The sequence below is a fragment of the Primulina tabacum genome, chromosome 8 (genome assembly GCF_025594145.1).
Source record: "Primulina tabacum isolate GXHZ01 chromosome 8, ASM2559414v2, whole genome shotgun sequence".
Taxonomy (NCBI): Eukaryota; Viridiplantae; Streptophyta; class Magnoliopsida; order Lamiales; family Gesneriaceae; genus Primulina; species Primulina tabacum.
Window position 1 is genome coordinate 41,230,699 of NC_134557.1, and position 15,112 is coordinate 41,245,810.

The 15,112-nt window shown below is 34.8% G+C and overlaps 2 protein-coding genes across 5 annotated transcripts; both read right to left on the minus strand.

The window, feature by feature from the left end:
* Nucleotides 1-1,880: 1,880 nt before the first annotated feature.
* LOC142554218 (monooxygenase 2-like) lies at nt 1,881-3,363 on the minus strand. Its single transcript, XM_075664906.1, has 4 exons — nt 3,231-3,363; nt 2,523-3,105; nt 2,193-2,418; nt 1,881-2,065 (listed from the first exon to the last, which is right to left on the minus strand). The coding sequence occupies exons 2-4, from the start codon at nt 2,700-2,702 to the stop codon at nt 2,058-2,060; spliced, it is 414 nt and encodes a 137-aa protein (XP_075521021.1). The 5' UTR covers nt 2,703-3,105; nt 3,231-3,363; the 3' UTR covers nt 1,881-2,057.
* Nucleotides 3,364-4,869: 1,506 nt separating this feature from the next.
* Nucleotides 4,870-14,448, minus strand: LOC142554219 (uncharacterized). 4 transcript variants are annotated; one of them, XM_075664907.1, is made up of 14 exons: nt 14,295-14,448; nt 12,162-12,816; nt 9,573-9,648; nt 9,432-9,488; nt 8,867-8,922; nt 8,120-8,348; nt 7,935-8,021; nt 6,877-6,951; nt 6,223-6,306; nt 5,836-5,900; nt 5,560-5,731; nt 5,397-5,485; nt 5,002-5,116; nt 4,870-4,924 (listed from the first exon to the last, which is right to left on the minus strand). In XM_075664907.1, exons 2-14 carry the CDS (start codon nt 12,761-12,763, stop codon nt 4,883-4,885), a joined length of 1,749 nt encoding a protein of 582 aa, XP_075521022.1. In that variant the 5' UTR covers nt 12,764-12,816; nt 14,295-14,448; the 3' UTR covers nt 4,870-4,882. The 4 variants fall into 4 exon arrangements, with proteins under 4 accessions (XP_075521022.1, XP_075521024.1, XP_075521025.1 ...); XM_075664909.1 differs by lacking the exon at nt 12,162-12,816 and having other exon boundaries at nt 14,295-14,413; XM_075664910.1 differs by lacking the exons at nt 12,162-12,816; nt 14,295-14,448 and adding an exon at nt 9,984-10,072.
* Nucleotides 14,449-15,112: the final 664 nt, after the last annotated feature.

Genomic DNA, 15,112 nt, shown 5'->3' on the forward strand with positions numbered 1-15,112 from the left:
GGGTGGCTTGATGGGACACTTTGGTGTGGCAAAAACCTTGAGTGCATTGAATGAACATTTTTATTGGCCACATATGAAACGTGATGTTGAGCGTTTGTGTGATAAGTGCATAACGTGTAGACAAGCTAAGTATAGGACACATCCACATGGATTGTATACACCACTTCCCGTCCCTAGTGAACCGTGGTTGATATTTCTATGGATTTTGTTTTGAGGTTTCCTAGGACAAAGAAGGGGAGGGATTCTATATTTGTTGTTGTTTTCTAAAATGGCACATTTTATAGCTTGTCACAAAACTGATGATGCTTCTAACATTGCGGGTTTATTTTTTAGAGAAGTCGTTAGGTTACATGGCATGCCTAGGACTATTGTTTCTGACCATGATGTTAAATTCTTGAGTTATTTTTGGAAGACGTCGTGGGCTAAACTTGGTACAAAATTGTTGTTCTCTACTATCTGTCACCCTCAAACGGATGGACAAACTGAGGTTGTTAATAGAACTTTAGGAACACTTTTGCGTGCTATACTTAAGAAGAACTTAAAGAATTGGGAAGATTGTTTGTCATTTGTTGAATTTGCTTATAATCGTTTCATGCATTCTACTACTAGTTATTCGCCATTCAAGATTGTGTATGGTCGTAATCCTTTAACCCCGTTGGATTTGATGTCTTTACCTGTGAGTGAAAGGTTAAATATGGATGGCAAGAAGAAGGCTGCATTTGTTAGGAGTTTGCATAAAAAGGTCAAGGCTAATATTGAAAAGAAGAACGCACAATACACAAAGCAAGCCAACAAGGGGAAGAAGAAAATGGTCTTTGAGAAGGGTGATTGGGTGTGGTTGCACTTGCGGAAGGAAAGGTTCCCCCGAGAAGCGGCGTTCGAAGCTACTACCTAGGGGTGATGGACCATTTCAAGTTCTCGAGAGGATCAATGACAACGCCTACAAACTCGACCTGCCAGGTGAGTATAACGTTAGTTCTACTTTTAATGTTAGTGATTTGTCGTTGTTTGTTATAGGTGATGAACCAGATTTGAGGACAAATCCTTTTCAAGAAGGGGAGGATGATGCGAAGACGGTTGGTCAAGCCCTAAAGAAAGCATGGGAGCCTTTAGAGTTGCCGGAGGGACCAATCACGAGAGGACGACTAAAGAAATTCAAGGAGGCACTACAATCATGAGCAGTCGAGAAGGGCTTACGAGCGAGGAGCAAAGTGCCGAATGGTTATTGATGCATGTGAGTGAGTTTGGGAGTCAAATGAACATTATTCAAGTGATAAATAATGAAGAAAATTCAAAGACCTCGCGCCTGGGCGGACATAACTTACCGCCTGAGCGCGCCCTTACGTTTTATTTAAAAAATTGGTCGAAGACTCTCCGCCCGGGCGGACATAAATATCCGCCCGAGCGCGCCCTATTGCGAGAGAAGCCGAACACCTCCCGCCCAGGCGGATATAAATATCCGCCCGAACGCGCACTGTTTCGAGAAAATATTTCTTTCCTTGTTTAGATTTCTAAATTGTTTGGTAACTAGATATTGTTATCTTTTGTGTTTGTAAACATGATATGGACAAAAATTTACATACAATTCAGATTATTATTTATCGAATATCAAATTTTGAGAATTTTTCTCTCAAGCTTTTCAAGGCTTTTGCTTTGTAATCAAATCAAACTTATCAAAGTTTTAACTTTGTGGCGTTTGTCGATCGTTCTTACGCGGATTGTCAAAGACGAGTTCTTTGAAGGTTCGTTCGAGTGTCGATTGTTTTCTTGTGATTATTTATTGCTAAACCATTCATAGTTTAGAGGTGAATCTCACGTAATACTTGATTCAAAAGGTCGGGACAACAACAACGATTACTTGTTCGTTATTGAATTGTCGACACAAATATTTCCTTTGCTGATTTTCCCCACAGCAGATTCCAAGGATGTCTAAATCTTATGGAGGTGCATTGCATATTTGTTACATCGGTTTCTTCGACCTTACTTCTGATCTCATCAAGAACTTTTCCAAGAGCGCTGATGATATGTTGTTTCAGCTTCATCCGATCTTCAACTATTTATTTGTCTGCAACATTGTTTTTGGAAAATATATTTTCAGAAAACCATCAAGAAACAAAAAAAATCTCTTTAGATTTATAAATAATTTCAATCATAAATTTTCATTCGAGGAAACATGAGTATATATATTAGACCTTGAGGTGGACGAAAGGAGAAAAACCAGAAAATGTTGTGATCATCACATGGTATGACACCAAATCTGACATCCTTTCCGAAGAATAGCATAGCATTAGGTTCCAATCCATGACCGTTCTTAAATTTCACGAAGCTCCTAACCGTTGATCGGCCTGCAGAAGAAGCTTTACTTAGGCCTAGATATTCTGCCGCAACTGAGTTCACTCCATCACACCCAATCAACGCCTACGTACACAAATAACATAAAGCGGCTTAGTGTTTCATTCCATTCTCAGATTGTAACAACATTTTTGTCATCCCCCAAACACGCACAATAACATGGATCCTACCTTGGATTTTAGAATGGTTCCATCAGCTAGATGTAAAGACTTTTGGAAATCAGAATCTTGAATGTCATCTACTTTGGAGGAATTCTTGATTGTTCCCCCAGGAAGTTCATTTTCCAGTGTTTCTAGCAGCGTCTTTCTATTTACCATGTACAAGCCCGAATTACCCCTGCATATTACCATTTATATAGATAGAACAAATCCATACAATTAAGATTACTCTTGAAAGATAATCATATGAAATCCATCGATGGAAATCCACATATAGCACTAATTTCTGTGAGTCGGCGGGTTTAATAGGCAAGTCTGCAGTGACATCCCCAGAAATTATAGATCTGGTCATGATGTTGTACAAAAGGAAACACACAATTCTTTAGAAACCAGCAAGGCAAACAATCTGAACGAGTTTGAAAAGTTAACACTCGGCTATATATAGCCAGTAAGCCGCGTGTGTTTTGCACGAAGGATTTGTCCAATGCCACCAAGTGCATCTGTTGCCTTCCAAGCATTCGGCCACATTCCAAGATAGTATCCAGTCGTTCTCAGGGAGTCTGCTGATTCCAACACCAAACTCCGGATTCCCAACCTGTGTAATCAAACATATATTATGCACAAAAAGAGTTATAGATCGCAAAAAGTTTCGATTTTTCGAAGAATCCATGATTCATTTTATATTGTTCAAGAACATATATTTTCTGAAAATTAAGATACATGTGGAGACCTTAGGCTGTTGCTAGGCCAGCAATTCCAGCGCCAACAATCACTACATCCACCACCATCATTAATAATATCACGTGCTTAAATGTCATAATATTTTTGAGTAACTCTTCTAGAATATATATATATATATATAATTTTATTTTTTTAATGATTCAATTGGATCATTAGGTTCAATTTTTTTATTTTTATTATATAAAAGTCAATTAAATTTTAATATTATTATTATATCACAATAACATGTAAATAATATTAAACAAAAAATTGATAAACATAGAAATGAACATCGATTAATCCTCGAATAAATTATAAGAAAAAGGTATTTTCATTTAAAGAATTTATTTTCAAATTGGAATTTGCCGCAGTTAAAATCTCGGGTTCCTAAGCTATTTGATTTTACGTTTAAGATTCAGTTCTAATTCGGTTACAATTAGTACCAAACTTCTTTTCAATTTTGGTCTGGAATCACTCGAACCAAATTGCACATCTTTTTTCTATTTTTTTTACACGCTGCATTTATTTAATTTTTGTTAAAAGCAACACCAAACCCCCCATCCTAAGGATGTAATTGAGTCGAGTCGAACCGAACTCTTGAATGTTTGAGCTTGGCTTGTTTATAATCGAGTCGAGCTCGAGCTTTATTTAACGAATATATTCATGGCTCACGAGCTTATTCAAGCTTTTATCGAACCTAAACGAGCTCAATAAATATGAATTGTACATTTAAATATTCATTAAATTCATAAAAAAATAAATTATACATTTAGAAAAAAATATAATATTCTAATTAAAATTTGTCAAATTATTATAATAAATAAATGTAACAGATTTTTCTATATATTTCATAATTAATGTATTAAATCAATAAATTAAATATCAAAATTATTATTTTTCATCTAAGATATTACTTATGAATTTACTAACGAAAATGTTCACAAGCTAACGAGCCGAATATCGTAGAGCTTGAACTTCGTTCGTTTATCTTAACGAGCCTCATTAAACGAGCTCAAACGAGCCTTTGTCGAATCGAGCTTCGAATAGTTCACAAACGATTTGGTTTATTTACCTCCCTACACCCACCTAAACTGTTTGTCATATCATTTTATTTACGTAAGAGACTGAGAATCTATAAACGACATGATATAATTAAAAAAACCTTAATTCACTTTCTCTCAAGATTCTCTCCTAACTACGTGTTACGCTTTACAAATATCATTTTGTTGTACCTTATCGTACTCAAACATGTTAGAATTTATTAATTTAGTGTTGAATCATGATTACTGTGTTACCTACTTTTATTTTTATATGATTTGAGCTATATTTGGGGAAAAAATGAAAACTGACCGAAAGCCGCGATTTTTTTAAAACACTGACCGATCACACATGACAATTTGATATAAATTTTTCGGAAAAAAAAAGAACCCAAAACCCCAATGAGATCACCATAATAATACTTCATACATCAACCTGCTCTGAGTCTCACCACTGATAAAAATAACTTCAAAGCTCTCAAGTTATGACAAAACCACCTTACAAGTAGTTTCTTGATTAGCATCACAAAAGTTTCTAAAATGAGAGAGACAATTACCGTAACATCTATAAGACCTAAATTCTTTTTTTTTTTTTGCAGAAACGATACTTGCTTTCTAGCTGTTATCAGGAAATTTAGCCTCGTAATCATGGGGAACCTGCATGGATTCGATAAAAAAAATATTAGCTAGCTTTTGCACGAGTTAAAGAAATGGAAAAGACTAACAGTACGTACCATAAATGAGGCAGTGATCATCTTTCCAGCAAACCATCTACCGTGGAGTGCTCGTTGTGCAGCAGTTGAAGATGGAGTATTTTCAAACCTCAGGAATACACACCCAGCAGAATTCCTACCAGCCAAAAAAAGCACCCAGAGTAATTTTTCCAGCCCAATCTGAGGGAATTTTTAGTGTCTTAAAGCTTCAACATTGTAATGAATATGTCGGAACAAGGATTAATTTGTGCATATTGCCATTAATGAAAGTTTACTTTGGAGAATGCGATCATAGTTTCGCGATCAAGAAATTCCGTATACCATAACTAAAAGTCTAAAACGAAAGAACTATAAACGCGCAAGTTTTATAAGAATGACAACAAGAAATCCAAGAGCTTAAGACGACAAATACTTACTTGTCTACATAAATATGCTTTAATTTTCCAAACTTTGAACATTCATCCTGCACGTCTTCCTTTACATCCAGATCAAAGTTTGTCTCAGCCTGAAATCAATATGTTTCTTGATCCCAACAACCGATAAGAAAAGGCGATGCATAATTAGATTCGCTCAACAAACCTTAGAGTGTGTGTCAAACATGTTCTTCAGCAACAGACATTCACTGGGAACACCAACAGCATCTATAGATGGACCTGTAACAGCAGGAATAGAAAGAACTGCAGCAGCCAAACCAGAAGGCCCATGAGCAGAAGATGATCCGAGTGGTGCCAATGGTAAGGAAAGGCCAGGGCTATCAACAACAGGAGAGCCAAATGAACCAATTATACCGGGAAATTGTAAATAAATTGCTGCATCAAACCCTACAAGTAAATCACAAATAGATTGGTATTAAACCTTGATACAGTTCCGGTGCGGTCCAATTTCTGCATGAGAAGCGCTCGAGACTGTGCATTTAAGGACTGCCAACCAAAGAAAAAAAGATAGCATTTTCAGAATTGAAATAGAAATAAATAAATCCCATGGCAATGAGACAGTTAATATCAAACGGAGAAATGACTTCGCAGGATAAGCAGACAAAAGTTCACAGAATTCTAAAAAACTGCTAAATTATTTTGATGCTCAGAAGTTATGAAATCTAAGTAGTCGGTTAGAATGAAAAAAAAAATAATTGCAATCAATCTGCGACGAGTTACAAGAGTTATCACAATGGCCACAAGTTACCAATCACAAACAAATACAGCATCTAGCAAGCAAAGTATGAATGTGCTGAAACAAACTAACCAAGCCACTGCCATCATCATCATCAAGATCAGTAACATTTGGCCCAGCGTTTTGGATACCAGATTGTTCCGTGACAGCAGAAACCTAAAAACAGAGAAAAACCCAAAAGCAATTATACTAAAAGCATTTCTAGTACTGTGTACAAACTGTCTGCTTGTACTAAAATCATGTGAAGGTGATAGAAAAGTACACTTATAAATACCACATTAAATACTTAAGGCTATACTGCATTTGCAATACCAATCGATGGCAGTAAAAAAAAAACTTGTGATAGCAAAACTTCACATGCTTCAGTAGGGCAACAATATACAACTTGAATGAAAAAAATATCAGGACGAGAACTGATCGTCAAAGTTTCCTATAGTGACTGAAGCTTGTACTAAACAATTTGCGATCACCGGTAATTTTCAGAATCAGTTAGAAATGAGACCTATAATACCCAAAAACGATGTGAAAAAGACTCTGGGCATTATCTGTCATAAGAAATCCAAATCCCAAATGCCACTAAACCCTTTCCAATATGTTCACCACTCAAAAGAGTGAAATCATTTACATTTGATCATTCTTCAAGATAGAACAAAAACAGAGAAAACACCTAGACTTCTCTTTGGGATTGAAAATTTTAATGTAGAGGGATATAGGAAGTTTCATCACCTTGATTACTCGACCTGCAATCTCCAGTTCCCCGTTTAGATTTTGAGCAGCATTTGCATCTTCTATACGTGCAAACTGCAGGGAACCAATGTTAGATAGGTATTTTCCGTGAGCTCATGACTATTTTCTTTATGATGACTACTTTATGTTGCACCTGGAACAACATATTAGAAGCATAATTATTTAGGGAACAAGGCGCGCTAAAGCCCTAGGGTACTCTGAAACATGATGTGCAAGACGAAGCACACGCTTTATCGAAATAAAGTGCATTTGGCATGAATTTTAAAATTCAATATATATAAAGTGATTTATACTATCAATCTATAATATTACATAAATTAGATATTTTTACAAAGATAGCAAACATTATAAATAAAAATCCATTAATAAATAATGTAGCGTAAATTATAACGAGAAAAAAACTTTGATCATCTAAAATTTATTAGTAACTCATAAATTCATAGTATATTAAGAAAAAAATTCAAATATCTAAATCATCAAATTCCTCTTCATCTTCCTCAACTATACCATCATCTTCCAAGAAATTACAGTAAAAGTTTGCATAGATGATTGCATCATCATCTAAATCATCAAATTCTTCATCATCTTCCTGAACTATATCAACATCATCATAGGTGGAAGATGATAGTAAAAATTTGCAAAAAAAACTTCTGAACGTTCTGATAAAAAAATCTTGCGCAAATGAGTGACAATAGGTTTCTAATTTCTTTTATCATTAAATAGCCATGAGCTTTGTTAACTGAACTTCAAAATTCAAGTTAACTTTTATTTACTTACAAAATATCAGTCCACTTCTTTAAAACGCACGCTTCTGCGCCTCTCGAATACCTCGCGCCTAGGCAGAGGCGCACACTATAAGTGCGCTTGTTTTCAGGTGTTGCACCTGGGTAATGACCTAGTCGCAATGGGTGCGCCTAGCTGGGCCTGTCGCCTAGGCGTAGCCAGATGCACGCGTTTAATAAATACGACTAGAACTATAAATGTCCTCAGGCTGCCATACTCAAAGTCGACACATAGCATAAGCAAACCAAAATCACCTGTATAAATGCATAACCCTTGCAATTCCCAGTCCCTAAGTCAGTGGGCATCTGCAACAGTTCCACAGCTCCAAAAGGTTCAAACACCTAAAAATCACGCCCAAAACGTGAATCAAAGTTAAATTCGAAAAATAGAATAGCCTCAGAAACTAAATTATTTAAATCACAAGCAAAAAGATACACACCTGGCGAAGCTGATCTTCTTTGATAGTGACTGGCAGATTGCCAACATACAGCCTTCTAGCTCCACCTGAATATGTACCAAGTCCACTTTCACCAGAAGTAACGGAAGTAGATTGAACAAGATTCTTTTCAGCCTCTGATGGTTTAACCATCACTGGCTGGCCAAGAAGAGGCTGGCCACAGAGAGCTATAGCCATGGGAACTGACATGACATCATAAAATTCGATGTATCTGCAAAATACATAATAAAAGGTACAATATCAGGAATCTATGAGACAGAAAAAGACATGCTCACACATGCATGCATCACTCATAATATAAGAGTACAGTTAACTATGACCGGGCACATTTTCTGCAACATCTAGATGATAATACATAAACTTTCTCACATTTAAAATGACAGGATAATCATCTACAACAAAAATCAATTGACTCAAAATGTCTCCTGGATGCTGGTCTAGTTTCAAAAATATTGGGAAAAAGAATGTGCATTCTCATGTTAGCCAATTTGATCTTAGTCCAAAGGGACTTTACCAAACTTATTCTAGAAATTAGACATTCTCAGCTGTACCTGTGCTTCTTAATTACAAAGTGAAACCTCATGCCCAAGCAAGACACGTCAGACTAATTTAAAGTAAACTGCCAGAAAACCAGCAATAAACATGATAAATTATTCTACTTGTTTTTAATCAAATGCAATAGGATATGAAGTTGACTTTCCAGGCTCAAATCTAAAAAGCCACGATTACCCAAATCCTTTGGAGCGTCTGGAATTGCGATCCAATATTAGCTGTACATCTCTGACCTAGAAACATCAAATCAAAACTATTGCTTTAGCTATAAAAAAACTGTTGCTCTAGCTGTACATTCCGACCACATAACCTCGTGTAAATCAGTTGCTTCTAAATAATAAAAAGTAGAGAGCATGAAGGTTTGCTGAAGTTTCATATAAAAAAAAAAGTAAAATAAAATCAAAACTCTCTGGGGGGAAAAAAACATAAACACTCCAAGGAACCAGTCACATGCATTTCCTTAACCCAATGATGGCCGCTCAATAATTCATACTTAAAAGGATAAAACAAAATAAAAATCTAGCTTGCATGGCAAGCTTCGTTGCTTTGTTATACCTAGTGTTTCTATAGATAGATAACTTAGAGAGAACAACGAGACGTTAACCCAAGATTAGTTCAACACTATTACTAGGTGGTAATAATGCAACAGTATAATGCATTACAAGACCAAAACAGCAATTGGAAGTGAACCTCTTAACTAGAAAGATCACATAAAATGAGTAATCGAAACAAGGAGGACAACCTTGCCAGCCCTAGAGAAGAAATCATAGACGTCTCTTTCACTTGCCTTCAAAGAGATCTACGGAAATTGTAACAGGCTGAGTTAGAGAGCCTCCAGATACAAGCAAACAACAGAAAAATGCTTATTTTGTGGTTCAACTACCTGATAAGCAAAAACCGTTCTTTGATCTCGTTCAGGATCAGCTACTGCCCCTTCCTCTTTTTTCTCCTTGTATCTTCTGTAGAACAAGAAAAACATGAAAGTTAAGATATACAGCTCCATATTAATAAAAATGATCTTTCTAGTTAACCCATAATCAGCACCCAGGACAAACGGCATAGCCAAGTATGAGTAAACGCTTTCCTCCTTCAAAAGTAATCAATCAAGTGGAAGATTCCACATTTATAGAAAGTAATTCCAAAAAAAATGAGTAAAATTTTCTCCAGTATGCTTAAAAGAGGCCAAAGCCATGATCATAATCCTGTAGGCAACTCCAGAGAGTCAATATGCTGTACGGCTATTGTACATTTGGTCAAACAAGAAACTTCTGGATGATTAAGCAATAAGACCAACCTGGGAATAAAGTGCCAATTAAGAGAAATGTGAACACGGAAAAACTTCAGGCATTGAACTAACAACGGGCCTGTCCCTCTATGGCAAACCTATTGTTACATTTGGTACCACCATATTAAAGAACAATATTTTACATGAAAGTACAAAATCTGTAAATCATAGGCATAGCTAAATTATAAGAAAAAGGAGTACAGCAACACTGACAAGCAGTGACATTTTCAGGTACACGAATATAAGAACATGCACCATCCATAAACATAAAAATCAACCATCAATCATCATGAAATAAATGCTGCTTTCAACCAATAAAAGGGAAATGTTATGCGTGACAAGTCTCCAAAGGGGAGAGAGAGAAAAAGAAAAAAGGAAAAAGAAAAGGGAGGAGAGAGAGAAACTTCCTAATGAAACATTGATTAGTAGAAGATGCAGACGTTTCAGTTTATAGCTAAAAACTTAATGCAAAGTTTTGTACTTTATAAAAGCGAAAAAGCACATATCCAAGGTTACAAACTTAACAATATTAGTTCATTGTATACAGGAGTACATTTGCATAGTATAGATGATCACAATATGCTAACTCCATTATATTTCTGATTGCAAAAACAAGATCTCCAAATTGAGATGAAAGACGAGAAGAGAGTAAAACTACTACCAAATGACCAGAGTTCCAAGGTAAATTTTGTTAACGTGTAGGATCTCAAACTACAGAAAAATATAGATTAGAACAGAAACTTAACTTTTCGGTGTAAATGAACACATCTGGTGACCAATATAAAACCAACAGAAACCGTCTGGTTTCGGCTGAAAAGACTTCAGTACTTAACTTTTCAAGTCATTAAGCACATCTAATGATCAATACGAAAGCAGTAAAATAAGTTAAATCGTTTGCGTCCGAAATGTAGATTTATGAGTAAACTTTTTAAAATTGTCAAAAGGTGTACCTAATTCTTATTTTCATTTAATTTGAAGCAGCTGGCGATAAATGAGGATCATTAAATTTTTTATTTCCTAGCTCTTCATAGGGTATCCATTATTTTTTTGCGATAATATTTTTTTACAAGAGAGAGTGGATTGTTGCAACTTTTTATTCGCCATGTATAATTTTTAGTAGATGTAATGTATACCAGCAAAATAACAAAAATTTAGAATATAAATTAATCATTGCATTTGTTTCTAGCATGATATGATTTTCAAGTTTGTTCACCGAAATTAAACTATAACCTTACACGTGATGTATGAAAGATCATTATTTTTCACCTAAGTTCATTTTTGCTACATGTTTATTTTTTGACTTATTACTATTAATTAATAAGTTGCCTAATGAGTGTAGGATGACATGAAACCCCGAACTCATAGACCCCAATGTACTATATTTACAAGCAACCCCAATCTCATAGACCCCAATGTACTATATTTACAGGAAACCCCGGTCCCATATCCTCCGGCTTGAAGCCTGCACAGGCTTCAATTGTTGATTTAAAAAATAATAATAATAAGGAAAAACTGTTTCACTTTAGGATAAAATATGTAGTAAAAAAAGTTACATACAGCTTCTTTAAATTAACCAAATATTGGAATTAGACATGCTATTTGACAATTTTTAAGAAAAATAGAACGTCATACATCTGATACAAATTCATATTTATACACACATATATTTTATGAAAAAGAAGAACAAAGCCTGCTTGTGAAATAGGCAATACGCTATTCAACCGACAGAGTACAAGGTCAAGTTTTTAACTTAGCTGCAGTAATTTCGCTACTGTGAATGGTGGAATCACTGTGCATTAAATTCTTCTTCTAAATGAAAATTGATTTAGCCATTTAGTACAGGTTTTTACCTTAATAAGGTAAAGCCCTTCCATTCACATTAATTTGTTAAATCATTTTAAAAATTAAAATATTAAATTAAAAACCCCTTGCTAAGATTTTATTTACTGTCTGATATCCATTTTATAATCTGATGTCCGTTATACATAAACTTTTCCAGAAAAATTTGAGAGAAACGTTTGCAGCATGAATACCACGTAAATCAGTATGGTCGATCTAGTAATATATTCCATATAAAACAGCTTAAATGCACAAAATGAAGATATACGTAAGAAATCTATAGGTTCATACCACATATCAAGTTAAACAGTCCATATTTATAATAAAGAACTAGGAACTTAAGTTTACCTCATGTCACGATCTCGACCTGCAAATTCTCTATCAAAACGTCTTTCCTTATTATCTTTATCCGCACTATGTTGAACATCCCTACTCTCCCTTTCCTGCTCATCTGGATGCCTCTCTAAAAATCTCTTGCTCTGCCTCAACCTATCTCGCTCTCCTTCCCTTTTAGTTCCCCCTTCATAGCCTCGGACATATTCTCTTTTGTTCCTGTTCCGATCATTTTCTTTGTCTCTCTCCCTATCTCTTTCTCTTTCACGGTGTCTGTTCCTGCCTCTCTCTTTCTCACTCACTTCCTCCTTCTCCCTGTTTCTGAGATTCAGATTATTATTGTCTTTCTCAATCTCTTCATCTCTTGAAGATGAACCATGATGAGAACTTCTATTTTTCTCACGATTAGATGTCCCATTTTTCCCTGCCCTAAGACGCTTAGATGGGTGACTAGAATCATCACGATCATAATCATTATTTCTTTGCTTCAGCTTCCGACTCAGATCTTTCTCTTCAGACTCAACCATACCATCATTGCCATTCACCTTAAGCTCCAACCGGTCCTTCTCTGGATTTTCAACAGTACTTTCCAAATACTCGTATTCATCAAAATCCATTCTAGATCAACCAATCAATAGTGTAACACGAAGAACTTTGCCACAACTAATATCTGCAGCAAGCACCAAAAATAATAAATCAGAAACACATAAACAAGTTTTTTCATCAACTTTCAGATGAAAGTTTAGGTTACCAACTTAACTTAGGTAATTTAAGTATGTCATAGGAGTACAGAAATTTAAACTATTATCAAAGAATTCAAACTTCAGAAGTAGAACATGCTTTGAAAGGAGGGATGAAAGATGAAAAAAGTTTGGTCAGGATGATATTCTGACAGAGGTATTGAAGTGCCCAGGGAAGCTGGGTGTTTAATAACTTACAGATTTATTTAACATGATACTGAAAACGAAGAAATGCCTTATCAGTGGAAAGTAGGTATTAACGTACAAAATTGTGTAAGTTATAGGGATATTAAGCTAATGAGCCATACCATGAGACTTTGGGAAAGAGTGATAGAAACAAGACTATGGAAGGAGACCAAAATGATCGAAAATCAGTTTGTTTCAGATTGAAAATAAAAGCTATACATCTTCTCAGACAAATAATTGAAAATTATCGAAAAAAGAAGTAAAATTTATACATGGTAATCATCCACCTGGAAAAAGCTTATAATAGAGCCCCAAGGGAAATTATGAGGAGAATTCTAGAAAAGAAAGATGTTAGAGTAGCGTATATTGAAGCAATTAAGGATATGTATGAGGATGGAATGATAAAAGTGCCAAAGAGTTTTCTATAAAGATATGGTTACATCAAATATCAGCTTTAAATCCGTATCTTTTTACACTAATCATGAATGAACTCATTGGACTTCGAGAGACACGATAAACTTGGTATGGACATGTACTTAGGAGACCAAAAAATGACACAGTTAGGCGACATGAGAAAATGGAAAATACATATATTATGCCAGGAAAACAAGATAAAGTTCAATTAAATAAAGATGAGCAAATGGTAGGGGATTAGCACAATGACACAGGAGGATTCAAATAGCAGACCCCTGGGATAAAAGCTTAAATGCTGTTGTTGTATAGAAATTAACTATACCATCATTCATGGCAACTGTGACATGTGATTTCGTTGTGAATGTCCTTTCAAAATCCAAATAATGATAATGTGAATAATGTCATTATAATGAGGCCAGTTGCACAGCTAAAAATGACAGATTGACAGATAACACCACCACCACACGAATTAAAAAATTGCAAAACTCCCCAGTTTCTTACAAGTATGACTATATCAAATATAGAGAAATCATGTATCTCGCATAACAAAAATAGAGAACTTGGATATGAAAGATCAAGAACATACTTAATCAATGTGAGCACACCGGACAAGAAAAAAAAGGTCAGAAAATGGGAAACGTCAGCAAGTCTGACGTGATTGATAAGTAACCAAATCGAATAGCAAAAACTAATCGTCGTCTGTGGGAGAAGGAAGAACAAAAATTCAGGAAAATTTCCAATGAATATATATTTGAAAAACCCACGAATAAAACAAACAACCGAAATTTCGTATCATCGTAGAGCTTACCGGTGCATAGGGATACAATTCAAGAAGCAACGGAGGACTGTCGAGGGTTTAACAAAGAACTGTCGAGGGCTTCAGCTTCTGAACCAACGTTTGCTTGAGAGAATAGAATACAAGTGGGCTTCATCCTTTTATCGGGCCCCTCGAAAAAATAAATTATAATGAATTTCCTTTCAATTTTCCAAATGCAACTTAAAATAAATTTATTATCATTTTAGGGAGCGTTTGGTACGCGTGATTAGGCGGGATTATTTTTTTTATCCTGCCTAATCAGCTGTTTGGTACGCGTGATTATTTCTTGTGCTGGCCTATTAGGTTTTCCAAACTTGAAATAATCCTAATTTGCTTATGTTCTTGGATGAAGGGGGTGTATTCATTCTATACTTTCAAAGATTTTTAATGATTTTTTTTAAATGATGGACTTTTGTGGAGTTGATAGATTTTTATTGACTTTTGTGGAATCTCATAGAATTGTAAAACAAATTTCATAAACTTTTATAAATTTTTTTTCAAGATTTTTGTAGACTTTTGTAAACTTTTTCATAGAATTATATGAATTTTGTAGTTTATAATTGTGATTTATTTTTTATAAATTTTTTTAAAATAATTATTGGACATAGATAACCTCTTCAATTTTAAATTATTTTTTTATTTATAAATGTAAATGAATTTTACTTACTTAAAAGTTAAATCAATTTAATTTGTGAAAAACGACAAATGAACTATCCAATTTATTGAAATGAAAAGTTCAATTCTTTATGTCAATTCAACATATTAATGAATAATATTTTTATAAGTTCATAATAAAATTTTAATAAAAA

What these genes read in the sequence shown, in the direction of transcription:
- LOC142554218 (XM_075664906.1), bottom strand. Translation starts at nt 2,702, where the DNA reads ATGGTAATATGCAGGGGTAATTCGGGCTTGTACATGGTAAATAGAAAG. An exon ending in GAACCATTCTAAAATCCAAG is followed by an intron (nt 2,419 to 2,522) that starts GTAGGATCCATG and finishes TTGTGTACGTAG; the next exon opens with GCGTTGATTGGGTGTGATGG.
- LOC142554219 (XM_075664907.1), bottom strand. Translation starts at nt 12,763, where the DNA reads ATGGATTTTGATGAATACGAGTATTTGGAAAGTACTGTTGAAAATCCA. An exon ending in AGACGCTCCAAAGGATTTGG is followed by an intron (nt 8,349 to 8,866) that starts GTAATCGTGGCT and finishes TGTATTTTGCAG; the next exon opens with ATACATCGAATTTTATGATG. An exon ending in AGGGTTATGCATTTATACAG is followed by an intron (nt 6,952 to 7,934) that starts GTGATTTTGGTT and finishes GGTTCCCTGCAG; the next exon opens with TTTGCACGTATAGAAGATGC.